Source organism: Schistocerca americana, chromosome 8, assembly GCF_021461395.2.
Source record: "Schistocerca americana isolate TAMUIC-IGC-003095 chromosome 8, iqSchAmer2.1, whole genome shotgun sequence".
Lineage (NCBI taxonomy): Eukaryota > Metazoa > Arthropoda > Insecta > Orthoptera > Acrididae > Schistocerca > Schistocerca americana.
This window is the reverse complement of record NC_060126.1, coordinates 506035145-506050682: the sequence shown is the minus strand read 5'-3', so window position 1 is coordinate 506050682 and position 15538 is coordinate 506035145. Positions and strand designations below refer to the sequence as shown.

General features: G+C 40.9%; 1 protein-coding gene across 1 annotated transcript in view; it reads left to right on the top strand.

The window, feature by feature from the left end:
* The window catches only part of LOC124544805 (midasin-like), a 291545-nt gene that overhangs the window by 268055 nt on the left and 7952 nt on the right, over positions 1 to 15538 (top strand). Inside the window, exons 37-39 of the mRNA XM_047123490.1 lie at positions 8046 to 8210; positions 10021 to 10155; positions 10876 to 11015. Of these exons, the coding sequence (XP_046979446.1) occupies positions 8046 to 8210; positions 10021 to 10155; positions 10876 to 11015 (440 nt within the window). The remainder of the gene's footprint in view (positions 1 to 8045; positions 8211 to 10020; positions 10156 to 10875; positions 11016 to 15538) is intronic.

Genomic DNA, 15538 nt, shown 5'->3' with positions numbered 1-15538 from the left:
ACCATTCTTTCCTGTTCTCAACGCCTGAAGTACTTCACTTTCTAAAATATGGATCTCATCATCTTCATGTCCTTCATCTTCCCCTGTTCCTTCTTCTAGATATTCTTCTCTGTCCTCATTTAATAATTTTTGGAAATACTCTTCCCATTCCTTTTGTGTTATCAGTTGGAGATTAGTTTTGCTTTTTGTATCCTGTCGAAGCCCTTTCAATACTGACCATGCTTCTTTTGCTCTCCCAAATCCTAATTTGCTATTCACCTTGGCACATGTTCTTTCCCATGCTTCATTTTTTGCCATCCTTATTTTTTTCGTCACTTCATTCTTCTTTTCCTTGTATATTGACCTTGTTTCTTCTGATTTATCATTCAACCACTGAAGGAACGCATTTCGTTTTTCTCTAATGAGGACCTCTAGTTCCTCTGACCACCACTCTGCTGCACGGTTGTGGTTGCTATCTTTTTTACCCAACACCTCTGTTGCTATGATTTTCACATTAGCTTTTATATAGTCATATATTTCCTCTGTACTTCCTTCAAATGATTCAACCAGTTTCCTTTCCATCCTGGCCGCAAAGAGTGTTCTGATACTTTCGTCTTGTAGGCTGTCAATATTAAAAGGTAAATTTTCATCTTTCTCAGTCTGGTTCGTTTTATTTATGTTACTTGTATCACTCCTTGCATTCTTCCATGGCCAGAAAGACTTCATTTTAACTAGATAGTGGTCTGATCCACACTGGGCTCCTCTATAAGATCTGACGTCTACTGCCTTGAAACTACTTGTTTGCCTAATGATAATATAATCTATTATAGAACGAAGTTCTTTGGTGTTCTGTTGCCAAGTATATTTATGAATGTCCTTATGTTTGAAAAATGTGTTGGTAATTTTTAGATCAAATTGTTCACAAATTTCAATCAATCGTTCTCCATTGTCATTATATTCGTCCTCTCCATGTTTTCCTACTATTCTACAAGATTCTCTTATTCCTACCCTTCCATTCAGATCTCCCATGATAATCAGTTCCTTTCTTCTTGGGATTTTTTCAATAGTCTCCCTGAGGGTGTCCCAAAATGTATCTTTCTCCTTATCTTTTGTGTCGTTCGTGGGTGCATATACGCCAATAATCACAACTTCCCTAGCAAATAATGTCATTTCAACAGTTATTATACGTTGATTGATGAATGTCCAATTTGTGATTCTTTCTTTCCATGATTTTTTTATCATAATGGAGACTCCTGCTTTGGCTCTTACTGCTTTTGATACCCCACTCCAGATATGTACATAATTATCCAGTTCTTCTTCTCCTTGGCCTTTCTTCTTTGTTTCAGAGAGTACGACAACATCCATGTTGAACATGTCAAGTTCTGCGGGGAGTAAATTTATTTTAGTGGAAATACCTTGCACATTCCAGCATCCAAACATAATTTTCCGTTTCTCATTGCCAGTTCGTCGTCCAAAGTTCCAATTTTTCCGAGGCATATTATTAGGTTTTTTAGCATTTTTATGTTTTTATGTGAGTGAGGAGCTGGCCCACTGCACAACCCCCAACCTGGAGGACCAGGTAATTTTTACTCAAGGTTTTCTTCCTTTAGCCTTTGATAAGCCAATATCATACTACAAGGCAGCAGTTGCTAGTTTTGGTCCACCCCGGGTATTTTATTTCCCCGGTACCCACCATATCTGATGAGCATTCCCCTATCCGCCACCTGGGGAGGCGCCCGATGGGAGACCAGCAAACTCCATATTTGTGCAGCTTTTTCCCAGACAGTACTTCATTCCAGATAACACCTTCACGTGCAAAAATGTGAGGTTACTGTTAATTTTGTCTCCAAGGTCATTAATATACAACATGAATGGCAAGGCCCCCAGCACACTTCCTTGGGACACACCTGAAGTAATTCCTACGTCTCTCAATGAGTCTCTGTCCGAGATAAAATGCTGTGTCCTTTCTAATAAGAAATACTCAGTCTAGTCACAATTTCTGTACCTCAGGCCTTCAACTTTGTGTTTGAAGACAACCGTGCCCAATTATGGTTCAGGCCACAAGTTTCTCAATGTGCAAGCTACCTATCACTCAAAAACTGGACTCATTTTATATGAGAACGATATATAGATGTCTTGTGACTTGCCTCTTGACTGATGCTATGTCCTTTTGTCAATTTCTATTATTATTCTGAAAGAACCATTAGCGGAAATGCTGAGTCACAGATAGGCACAACTAAAAGACTGTCGAAAGTGAGATTTTGGCCAGCAAGGCCTTCGTTGGAAATAGACCACACACACACACACACACACACACACACACACACACACTCTCTCTCTCTCTCTCTCTCTCTCTCTCTCTCTCTCTCTCTCTCTCTCTAACACACCTCGCATACACATGACCACAGTCTCTGGCTGCTGAGGCCAGAATGTGGGCAGCAGCACATGATGTGAGAAGCCCACTGGGTGGTGGGGGTAGGGAGGATGCTGGGGTGGGGAGGGGGAGGGATACCATGGTAGGAGTTGGGGATGATAAAGTGCTGCTTGTGGGAGCATGCAGGGATGAGATGGAGAGAGGGAAGGGGAGCTACATGCAGTCAAAAGGTCAGACAGAGGGCCGGAGGGGGGTGGTGGAAAAGAGGAGAGAATTAAACTATTGTGGGCACGTTGATGGCATAGAGGGCTGCGTAGTGGTAGTGCTGGAATGGGAACAGGGATGGAGCTAGATGAGTAAGGACAATGACTAATGAAGGTTGAGGCCAAGAGGGTTATGGAAATGTAGCATATATTGCAGGGAGAGTTCACATGTGTGCAGTTCTGAAAAGCTGTTCAAGGGAGGGATTCCAGGATTAAGATGGCACAGATTGTGAAGCAGCCATTGAAATGAAGAACGTCGTGTTGGGCGACATTCTCATCAATGGGGTGATCCAGCTGTTTCTTTAACACAGTTCATTGGAGGCAATTCATGTGTACAGACAGCTTGTTGGTTGTGATGCCCAAGTAGAAGGCAGCACAGTGGTTGCAGCTTAGCTTGTAGATCACATGACTGGTTTCACAGGTAGCCCAGGCCTTGATGGGATAGGTGGTGCTTGTGACCAGATTGGAGGAGGAGGTGGTGGTGGGAGGATGTTTGGGACAGGTCTTGAACCTAAAGTCTGTTACAGGGATATGTGCCATGAGGCAAGGGTTGGGAGCGAAGTAATCCTCTTGGTTCAGAACAACAGTGGTGGAGCCTACATCAGCACATAGGATTGGTATCAGTTTTTGGGTGGTGGATTGCGGTTCTTTCTATGGATGTGAGGTTAGTTTGGATGTTGAGGGATTTGGGGAATGATGGTGAGGCAAGGTTAGAGGTTAAGAAATTCTGGAAAGTTAACAGGTGTAATTAGGGAGCAGTGGGAAGGGGGTAGGTCACAATTGGATCCCTTATCCCTAAAAAAACTCTCCACCCTGTTCAGTTCCAGGTCCTGCCTCGGACAACCACTGTCCACTACCTCCACAGCAACCTCCAAACCTCTCCTATGTCCCCCTGCCTCACAGACATACTACATTTACTTCATCCTCCAAAACTCCCTCCCACCACCACATGGAATCCAGAACCTAAACTGACCTGAAACATAGTCATGAACATTTCCACCAAAAGCCTTAGCCCCAAAGAGATATTAGTTCTTTCCATAGGGCTCAACTTTTGCGCCGCTTCCAAATTCAATCATGGAGGACTTTTTAAAGACCTTTTCTCCTTCTGCCGGTCACTGAACTAAAAATACTTTTTTGCCACCTACCCTACCCTTCAGACTCAACCAAAGAGCAATGTTTTGCCTGACTCAGTCCACTCCTCCATCCTACCATGATCCACCCCGACTGCCCCAAATCACTCAACATGCAAACTAACCATACACCCACAGAAGGATCTGCAAACCACCACCTAAAACCTGATCCCGAGCTTACAATCCTTTGTGCTGACAGAGTCTCCACCACTGTTACTTTGAACTGCAAAGATTACCTGGCAGAAGTATTCCACCAGTTGTCAGATCATCCACCTACAACCCCTGCCTCAGTGACCCCATTCCAGAAATCCAGCAGGATCTCCAGTCTCTCCTCAGATCCTTAGGCCCATCCCAATACCTCCCCCCAGAGCCCATCTCTCTCCTCACCCCTACCATTCCCCACACTCCTTCTCTTCAGCATGCTTCCAAAAGCCCGTATACCCAACAACACATGACACCCCACAGTGGCCAGCTACTTGGCCACCACTGAGAGAATCTCTGCTCCTGTAGACCAGACCTTCAGCCTGTCACCTGCAACTGATCCTCCTACATAAAAGATAGCAACCATTTCCTCCACCAACTCCTCACAGTTCCTGTTTCTTTACCATGTGGTGCCCTGCTCATCACTGTCACTTCCCTTTACAGTAACATTCCTAATGCCCATGGCCTTACTGCTATTGAACACTACCTTTCCGAATGCCCAATGGATTTCAAACATACAACCTCCTTCCTAATCACCATGACCAACTATATCCTCACCCACAATTACTTCAACTTAGAAGACATTAAAACTAAACTAAACTCTATCCAAATTAAAACTAAACTAAACTCTATCCAAACAGGCCATGAGGGCCCAGTGGTACCGAGCAGCTGTCATTTGATCCTCTGCCCACAGGCATCATGGGATGTGGATTTGGAGGGGCGTGTGGTCAGCACACCACTCTCCCAGCTGTATGACAGTTTACAAGACTGGAGCCGCTACTTCTCAATTGAGTAGCTCCTCAGTTTGCCTCACAAGGGCTGAGTGCACCCTGCTTCCCAACAGCGCTAGGCTGGCCGGATGGTCACCCATCCAAGTGCTAGCCCAGCCCGCATGTTTCAGTTCTGGTGTCATCCATGAGTGCCTGAATGCTAACCTTGGTGTTACCAATAGCCTCCGCATATTAACAGAATTTCTTTCAGTAAGATTTTGCTAAGGTAGTCATTGAAGGCTTTATGCATTGCCGTTTTACCAGCCTAATATATTTCATTCAGTGTCTGTCTAAACCCTGAGTCTTGTTTTACACCTGTTGTGCATTAGTCCCTATTTCATTTAAAATTTCTTTACAAAGGGTGTTAATAACTCCTCATGACCTGTGCTGCAAGGTAGATATCTTTGAACTTGGGCCACAGTTCGTCTACTTACTACTAGCCAGAGCTCAATGCTTCGAATGTCTCCTCGATGTGACACTACTGCTTCCGTACCTAGTTTACTGCCCTTTGTACTTTGTTAATCATTGTGAAATGGAATGTTCCACCTCCCAATCAAATGCACTGATATCACACACCTCGTCCATGCTGCACTTGGCTGTCACGCCAGTGTCCAGAACGAAGTGTGGTGAAAGTCTCATCATTGCTCTGGAAGAACTATTCCATTTATCACAGTTGAATGATAAATTGTCTCTCTGCAGCACAGCTATGAAAGTTGAGAAAAAGTAACCACTCAACCACAAATCACAGGTGAATGATGAGTGGTGTGAGAGTGTACAGTCTCATAAAAGAAGAGAAAATGGTGGAATATGACTGGGGGAGGGGGGGATGGTTGAAACCAAGGTTGTGATGTATGGGATTGAGTAAGTAGTCTATTGCATCTTCAAGCATGGAATATTTGCTGTAGTAATATTTGCCACATACACAGTTATGAGGTAGTGGTGCTGGAGGGTAGATCCAGATGGTGTTTATTGACACAGTTGTTGATCTAGGTTGGGTGGGAGCTAGAATACGACTGTTAGGGATGAGGGTAGTTTTTTTGGGTGTGATACCCCTCTTTTCAGAACATTAGAAGAGGATGTAGAAGTAGCCAGTCAGTCAAAATTAAAACCCCATTTGGAGGCAGCCATGTGATGTACCAGATTTGTTGCAATTAGGCTTCATAATTATGTTTGAGTATAATAACTAAAAAGCTATATATCTGCACAGATGGCCACGAACAGGCTACGATTAACCACAAACTCAGAACACCTGATTCTGGAAATGCTGTCCACCACAACATGAAAGATTGGTGATAAACTGTGTGTCTGCAGAGGCGTTGTTGTTGTTGTTGTTGCTGCTGCTGCTATGTTGTTGTTGTTGTGGTCTTCAGTCCTGAGACTGGTTTGATGCAGCTCTCCATGCTACTCTATCCTGTGCAAGCTTTTTCATCTCCCAGTACCTACTGCAACCTACATCCTTCTGAATCTGCTTAGTGTATTCATCTCTTGGTCTCCCTCTACGATTTTTACCCTCCACGCTGCCCTCCAATACTAAATTGGTGATCCCTTGATGCCTCAGAACATGTCCTACCAACCGATCCCTTCTTCTGGTCAAGTTGTGCCACAAACTTCTCTTCTCCCCAATCCTATTCAATACTTCCTCATTAGTTATGTGATCTACCCATCTAATCTTCAGCATTCTTCTATAGCACCACATTTCGAAAGCTTCTATTCTCTTCTTGTCCAAACTATTTATCGTCCATGTTTCACTTCCATACATGGCTACACTCCATACGAATACTTTCAGAAACGACTTCCTGACACTTAAATCAATACTGGATGTTAACAAATTTCTCTTCTTCAGAAATGCTTTCCTTGCCATTGCCAGCCTACATTTTATATCCTCTCTACTTCGACCATCATCAGTTATTTTGCTCCCCAAATAGCAAAACTCCTTTACTACTTTAAGTGCCTCATTTCCTAATCTAATTCCCTCAGCATCGCCCGACTTAATTAGACTACATTCCATTATCCTTGTTTTGCTTTTGTTGATGTTCATCTTATATCCTCCTTTCAAGACACTGTCCATTCCATTCAACTGCTCTTCCAAGTCCTTTGCTGTCTCTGACAGAATTACAATGTCATCGGCGAACCTCAAAGTTTTTATTTCTTCTCCATGAATTTTAATACCTACTCCTAATTTTTCTTTTGTTTCCTTTACTGCTTGCTCAATATACAGATTGAACAACATCGGGGAGAGGCTACAACCTTGTCTTACTCCCTTCCCGACCACTGCTTCCCTTTCATGTCCCTCGACTCTTATAACTGCCATCTGGTTTCTGTACAAATTGTAAATAGCCTTTCGCTCCCTGTATTTTACCCCTGCCACCTTTAGAATTTGAAAGAGAGAATTCCAGTCAACATTGTCAAAAGCTTTCTCTAAGTCTACAAATGCTAGAAACGTAGGTTTGCCTTTCCTTAATCTTTCTTCTAAGATAAGTCGTAAGGTCAGTATTGCCTCACGTGTTCCAGTGTTTCTACGGAATCCAAACTGATCTTCCCCGAGGTTGGCTTCTACTACTTTTTCCATTCGTCTGTACAGAATTCGTGTTAGTATTTTGCAGCTGTGACTTATTAAGCTGATAGTTCGATAATTTTCACATCTGTCAACACCTGCTTTCTTTGGGATTGGAATTATTATATTCTTCTTAAAATCTGAGGGTATTTCGCCTGTTTCATACATCTTGCTCACCAGATGGTAGAGTTTTGTCAGGACTGGCTCTCCCACGGCCGTCAGTAGTTCCAATGGAATGTTGTCTACTCCGGGGGCCTTGTTTCGACTCAGGTCTTTCTGTGCTCTGTCAAACTCTTCACGCAGTATCATATCTCCCATTTCATCTTCATCTACATCCTCTTCCATTTCCATAATATTATCCTCAAGTACATCGCCCTTGTATAGACCCTCTATATACTCCTTCCACCTTTCTGCTTTCCCTTCTTTGCTTAGAACTGGGTTTCCATCTGAGCTCTTGATATTCATACAAGTCGTTCTCTTATCTCCAAAGGTCTCTTTAATTTTCCTGTAGGCGGTATCTATCTTACCCCTAGTGAGATATGCCTCTACATCCTTACATTTGCTGCTATAGCCCTGCTGAAATTTCAATTATCATAATATTTATTTTGATGAATATGCATCAACATAAAAACTACTTCTCATTAGTATTTATCTATTGTCTCATGGTGTTGTTTCCATTAACACATATTGTGTTTATAAACACACTTTTTTTAGTGGCACATTAGATGGTGATTAAACTATAAACTGTTAAGAAGCTTCACATACTTTTTACAGCCACCATCTGATGCAGAAGCAGAAAGAGCTTGGGATTCTTTCAGCCACACCACTCAAGAATTGGCTCGAGATCTCTGTGAACAGTTACGCCTCGTGCTAGAACCAACTCAAGCATCACGTCTTCGTGGAGATTTCAGGACAGGGCGTCGAATTAATATGCGGAAGGTTGGTATTGCTCTGATTTATACACGAGTAAGTTCTGAAACAAGTAAGAGATTTAATACAGAAAATTTATGAACTTGACCTCCAACGACTTTGTTGTGTCCATAGTTTGTACGAGGTGTTTGGGCAATTCTGAACAAATGACTAAAACTTCAATGCATTTATTTACAATATGTACAGCATAGTAAGATTACAGATAGTTTTAGTATCACTGATTGACTGTGCACCACACTGTCTCCCATACAATAATGTTCATCACTTGCTAAACAGAGCCAATCATTTTCCAGCCATTATGATAGTAGTAGCTTCGTGCTTAGGTGCTTAGTGGTCTCACTCCTGATCTTCCATGATCTGGAGCAGAGCTCAGCATGAGGCATCTCAAAAAGACACACAGACAGATACATTTGCATGCAGTGAGGAGAAGCAAAGATGGTCTGCTCTGGTGGCATCTGGAGCACCATCCGCAATAATACAGTGAGCCCTGTAGGTGGTAGCACCTGACGGTGGCCTGTTCAAATGCAATTTTTGTGAAGATGTCTGTGGCGTGCAGGGCACCGTGTTCAGTCAACATAGACATTGTCGACATCGTAGACCTCATTGGGAAAACAAAAGAAAAGTCTATATTAAACTATATTAGATGATATTATTACTCAGGAAAGGTAAATGCATTATGAGAATGCTGCGCTGTATTTTTGTTATGCACCAGCAAGTCAACATATGGTGTTTTATTAGACTATGGTAACATGTTTCTTCATTCCTCTCAGAAATTGAGTTTTCATAATTTTAAAAGTAATTATTTTGTGCTGCATGACATCCTCGTTTTAACATCTTCCACTCCATTCTATTGAACATTAATACACTCTTCCTGACTGAACATACAGAAGACAAATCAGTTTATTCTTTGGGCCTTTTCTATCTCCTCTGCTCATTCTCTTTGGTGAAAATTCTAGACAGGGGTGGGAACAATACTTTTGCTACCTGTAGGCCTGAAGTTTATTATTTCAAAAACTTGATTCATTTCATCTTGTGAAGGCAAGAGATGCTTTGTGTCAATCTAGCTTCTGTCCTCTGGAAGAGAGCCAGTGACCAGTGTCGGGAACTGAATAAAGTAGTTTTGATCGAGAGAAACATATAATTAAATTTTAAACAAAAGTAGAATAAAAACAAAACTGAAGAATCCTGTGGTATCAAAGATACCACAGCACAGCAACTGGGGAAACGAAAAAGTTGGATCTGTGTGACCAAATACAGTTAGAATGTTGAGCTGCAGACAGGCACAATGAACAGACTTTTACTGTCTCGTGTTGAACAAAAGCAGCAGTCTGGAGTGGGGCGGGGAAGGGGGACGGTCAGTAGGGTACAGGTGGAAGGAGAGGCGAACGCCTTTCTGGTGGAGTGCACTGGGGACCAGTTGGCAGCAGGACACAGCTGCCAGGCACAGCCTCCCGATGCTCCTTCAGGCTGTGCTCATTTCTCCACCCCCCCCCCCCTCGCCCCCCCCCCCCCCCCAGCTGTACCCAACTATCCCTCCCTCTTCCTGCCCCCACTCTGGATTGGTGCTTTCATTCAGTGCAAAGACCTTATCAAAATAATGATGAAAAGCACACCAGAGACAGATTCTAGTTTTTGTACACTACCGTTTTCAGCTTTCCCATTATCATTTTTCTCATTAGCTTTTTTTTTAATAAATAAAAAAAGTCCAACACTCCATGTGTTTGCAGTGTCAGCTTAGCTGTTGTAGCTGTTAATGATACTATAACATACTATTTCACTAAATACAGCTGTCTTCTTATGTAATCTGTTAATTTTTCAGGTTATCCCATATATTGCTAGCCAGTTTCGTAAGGACAAAATATGGTTGCGTCGAACAAAACCGTCAAAGAGAGAATATCAGATTGTTCTAGGCATAGATGATTCTTCCAGCATGGACTATAACCAAGCCAAAGAGGTACTCTGTTCTTAAATACAAAATTATTTTTGTTGTTTTTGTTTTCATGTTGCTGTTACCTTAGCTAAAGAATATTTTCCAGGCTTTCCCATAATGTACATATCGCTCTGTTCGTGTAAAAATACTACATTCCTCTTACATGTAGAAAAGGGAGAGAAAACAGAGAATCAGTCAGAACTACAATGTTTGAAACTCATACAAAACTAAAGAGAAGCTAGTATTTAACTCTTGATAAGGGAACCTGACATTCAGAAAAATAAAAAAGTTGTCTTCATCCTATTTTAAGTGCCTCCTGTTACTTTATGAATTGCAGACATTATCAAGACAAGCAGCTATATGAAATATAGAATTAGGCCTTTATTTAGTGTAATAAATCAGCACAAATGTAAAATGGTATCAAGATATAACTATTGTGGGAAGACATATTGTAAGTTTAGTAGTAGTTCATTACTTGTTGTAGAGAGACAGTTTAGGATACCTACGCCTGCTCTCAAAATGCCTTTCTGTCGGTAATTTTTGATGTATGATCATTTGTCACTGTGCTTCAATTTTTTAAATGTATTTACATCATGGAAGAGTGTGTGTGTGTGTGTGTGTGTGTGTGTGTGTGTGTGTGTGTGTGTGTGTTTTTGTGGGGGAAAGGATGAGTTGTTCTATAATCTTTCTCCTCACTTTGAATATTTACTCAGACCATTCTAAAGCCCTTGATATTTTTAACAGATGACATTTGAGTCCGTGGCCCTGGTCAGCCAAGCACTGACTCTCCTGGAAGTGGGTGAACTCGGAGTTGTCAGTTTCGGAGAGGACATCCACATCCTACACCAACTGGGACAGCCGTTCACCCACACCAGTGGTGCAACGTAAGTAACTGATTTGTTGTTAGTGAATTTGAGATAGATAAACTGAAGATTGCAGTATGATGACCGTCATGAATCCTTAACATATCACCACCTAGCCAAGGGCATAAATAATCATTTCTTTGGGGGGGTGGGGGGGGTGTTCTAACTCTGACTCTGTTCACGTACAAGATGTTCATCCTGGCCATTACTGGTATTCATCCCAAAATATTAGCAGCTGAACTGTCATAAAGTGTTTCAATGTTTAGACTTGGAACACAGTTTGTATCCACTGCAAATTCTGATACAAATGAATGGAAATAAAGACACTGCAGTTGAAAAATTATAATGCTTATTATGTTGATATAACTTGCTAGTACTTAGAGCCTGTAGACTGCACGTTATGCGACAGTCCATTTCTAGTGCTTTCTTTTTCAGCATATTCTTTAATATTTCAAATTGGTCAGCCTTGCTTAAGTTTCTTCTGTCAACAAATGAAGAGATGTCAACTTTTTACAGGTGGAATTGCAAATGGAGAAATATTAACACAATCATTCCTATGTGAATTTAAGCATCACACAGAGAACAAAAGGTGAAAGTAGAACTATTTTAAACATCTTCGCAACATTTTTAACACCTTCGTAACATTTTTTAGGTCTTCATTGGGTGATTCCTGTTTTGCTACTTTACATTGTGATTGCGCAGTTCCTTTTTGAGCTGTTGACTCCATGATAATTTCTAAAAAGAGGCAATGAACATATGAAATGTTTGAAATTTTGTCGACATTGTAGGGCTAAAATAATCATAAATGATGTGTGTTAAAGAAAAAGAATGAAAGTAGTTTAAGCAAGGTGATTTGTAGAACATGTGTTTTCTAATGTATAATCTGAAAATTGAGGAATGATATAGAATGAAATGTTTAAGAATTCCACACACTGACTTCGTTAGTTTCCAGAACAGGGGTACCCAGACTTTCTGCCACTGCCTACTGCACAGCACTTCTAGAAATTTAGGTTTATCACTGTAGGTTTTTCTCTTTTATAACAAACCCTGGGGTGGAGGAGAGGTGAGAGTGGGTGCAAAAAGTTGAGCGTTGACTGCTACAGAGGTGAGGACTGGTACAGGAGGGATAATTTTTGCCATTTTCTTCAGTAATGACAACACACGTGTGGTTCTTGCACCGCGCCGGTCAACAACTGTGTTTGGTAGAAATGTGATGTACGCAAATCATTAGGTTTCGTGGAAGCACTCTTTTACAGAGTTGTTCATGCTCACATGTGGTGTTTATTTGTGGCAAATAATATGAAACGAAATTAAACTGGTTCTGACACAAATCTTCAATGAGTAAGAAATGAATGAGATTTAAAATATATATATTAAACTTTTACATCACAAATAATGCAAACCAGTTGTGCAAGAGAGTAATAAACTGAACATACAGTGTAGTAAATTAGAGTCCAAAAAGCAAAAAAAATGTGGGCTCAAATTGAACTTTGATGCTGAATCAGACATCAGAATCAGTAATTAGATGCTTTTCAAATTTAGATTATGATGAAAGAACATCTACATGTTTCAGGTGGAAGTATGTTGCTGTCTCTCTTTAATTGGAGCTTGAAAGTTGGCTCAGTTGAGGTCAGCTTCACCCCCAAGTCATCTTAAACACTAATTCTATTTCTGTACTTATTTTTAATGTAAAAAATCTTGGAAAATCCACTTTTACGCTTGTAAGTAGTAACAAGTGGCACCAAAAATCTGATTGTTCACTGCAGAAGAGAAGGGTTCTGTAGTCGTCTTTCACTGAACTGTCACTAGTCACACCAATGAAGTTTTCTTTTGTGATTACTTCTTCTTGAAAATGGATTTGTTGTCCAGTAATATTTTGTGAAATATTCGGCAAAGAACTTTTCATAACTTTTTGAAGGACCTCCAATTGTGTAATAATGTCTTGAACTAAATCTTCCATGGCTGCTAGTTCATTGTCTTCCAAAAGCGATGTAAGAATAGATAATGCAAAAACAGTTATTGAAAGTTCAGCACTTGTGAACTAAAATGAGACAACTTTCTTTTCAAAGATGATATTTTATAACATGCTAAGAAAGCTGTTGGTTCTCCTTCTTGTAAACCCTTATTCAAAGTAGGAAGCCTGTCAAAGATATTAGTGAAAAAGACCAATGTAGATAACCACTGATCATGAATGAAAAAATTTATTGTATAATGTACCAGTGTTTTTGTCACTGAGAAACATAAAAACCTCAGACCTTGGTTCACGTATTCTGTTTAAAGTCTTTTTGTGAGAGAACCACTGTACCTCGGTATGTGGGATCAAACTTCTAAATTTACCTACCATATCTTCACACACCGGAATTAGACATCATTCTGTTAGAACTACTGATAGCCTTGGGAGAGTCAGCCATGGCAGAACTCTACCATCTGGTGAGCTGGATGGATGAAACAGGTGAAATACCCTCAGACCGCAAGAAGAATGTAATAATTCCAATTCCAAAGAATACGGATGCTGAAACAGGTGTGAAAATTACAGAACTGTCAGTTTAATAAGTCATGGCTGCAAAATACAAAGGCTACTCAGAAAGTAGGGAATGTTTTGACATAAAAAAAAACTAAGTACAAGAAATACATTTTATTATATACATCTGAAAGAGCGACTGACGTGCTACTTTTACACCATCACCAAACACATTGAGGCACTTATCATAGCAGTGGACAAGCTTTGAAAGACCTTCGTCATAAAATTCTGCCACCTTAGTCTTCAGCCAGTGAGTCACGCCTGCCTGGAGTTCCATGCAATCATCAAAGCGCTGTGTTGCAAGCCAGTTCTTCATCTTGGGAAACAAGTGGAAGTTGCTTGGTGCAAGATCGGGGCTGTAAGGTGGATGAGGGAAAATTTCCCATTTGAATGAATTAAGGGGTTCTTTAGTGCAGTTTGCAGTGCGAGGTGGGGCATTGTCATGCAAAAACAAAATTTTGGATGTCATCTTTCCTTGGCGTTCGTTTTGAACTGCTCTTCTAATGCTGTGCCAAGTTTGACAGTACCAGGCAGAATTTATGGTTGCTCCACGTTTGAGAAAATCAATAAGAAGCACACCTTGCCCATCCCAAAACACTGTCACCATCAACTTCCTTGCTGACAAACTTTGCAAACATTTTCTTGCTTTTTGGGAGGACCTTGTGTGCCCCCACTCCATGGACTGTAATTTTGTCTCGCAATTGATGTGTTTCACCCAAGTCTTGTCACTAGTTATGATTTGATCCGGTAATGAATCACCATGTTTGTGGTAGGCCTCCAGAAATGTCACATTGCCCCCATTTGCTGTTCTTTATGGTGCTCTGTAAGCATTTTGTGCACCCATTGTGCACAAAATTTGTGGTAGCCTAGCTTTTGAGAGACAGTTTCAAGCAACAAAGTCTGTGAAACTTGTGGAAAAGAAAGTGAAAGCTCCATTATTGTGAAGCGATGGTTTTCAAAAAAACGTTTCATCAACTTCAGCAGCAAGATTGTCAGTCACAGTACTTGGGCGTCCACTCTTCTCTTCACCATGAATGTTGGTTCGGCCATTTTTAAACTGAATGCACCATGTCCGGATGGAACATTAATTCATTACGTTGTTTCCGTACACTTCGCACAGTAAAAGATAAATTTCTATAGGTTTTAGGTTTTTTGCCAACAAAAACCACATCACAGACTGCACCTCACAACTGGCGGGATTTTAGATTACAGCGCACATTTCAAATTTGAACATCAAAAGAACCAGATGCACAGAGATGTTCCCACTGTCACAGATGGATGCCAACTGAGCTGCTGAGCACGCACGTACCAAAAATACACGCAATCGGCACGTGCCTAGTGGCATCAGACGAAATATTCCCTACTTTCTGAATAGCCCTCGTACTAACATGAATTATTTACAGATGACTGGAAAAACTGGTAGAAGCCAACCTCGGGGAAGATCAGTTTGAAGAAATTTAGAAATACCCAAGGCAATACTGACACTATGACTTAGCTTAGGGGATAGATTAAGGACAGGTAAACCTACGTTTATAGCATTTGTAGGCTTAGAGTAAGCTTTTGACAATGTTGGCTGGAATACTCTCTCTCAGTTTCTGAAGATGGCAGGGATAATAAAGAGGAGTGAAAGGCTATTTTCAGGTTTTATAGAAACCAGATAGCAGTCGAGGGGCACGAAAGGGAAGCAGTGGTTGAGAAGGGAGTGGGACAGGGTTGTAGCCTATCCATTATGTTATTCAATCTGTATATTGAGCAATCAGTAAAGGAAACAAAAGAAAAATTTGGAGTAGGAATTAAAATCCAGGGAGAAGAAATAAAAACCTTGAGGTTTGCTGAAGATATTATAATTCTGTCAGAGACAGCAAAGGACTTGGAAGAGCAGTTGAATGGACAGTATCTTGAAAGAAAGATATATGATGTACATCAACAAAAGCAGAACAATAATAATGGAATGTAGTCAAATTAAATTAGGTGATGCTGAGGAAATTAGATTAGGAAATGAGACACTTAAAGTAATAGGTAA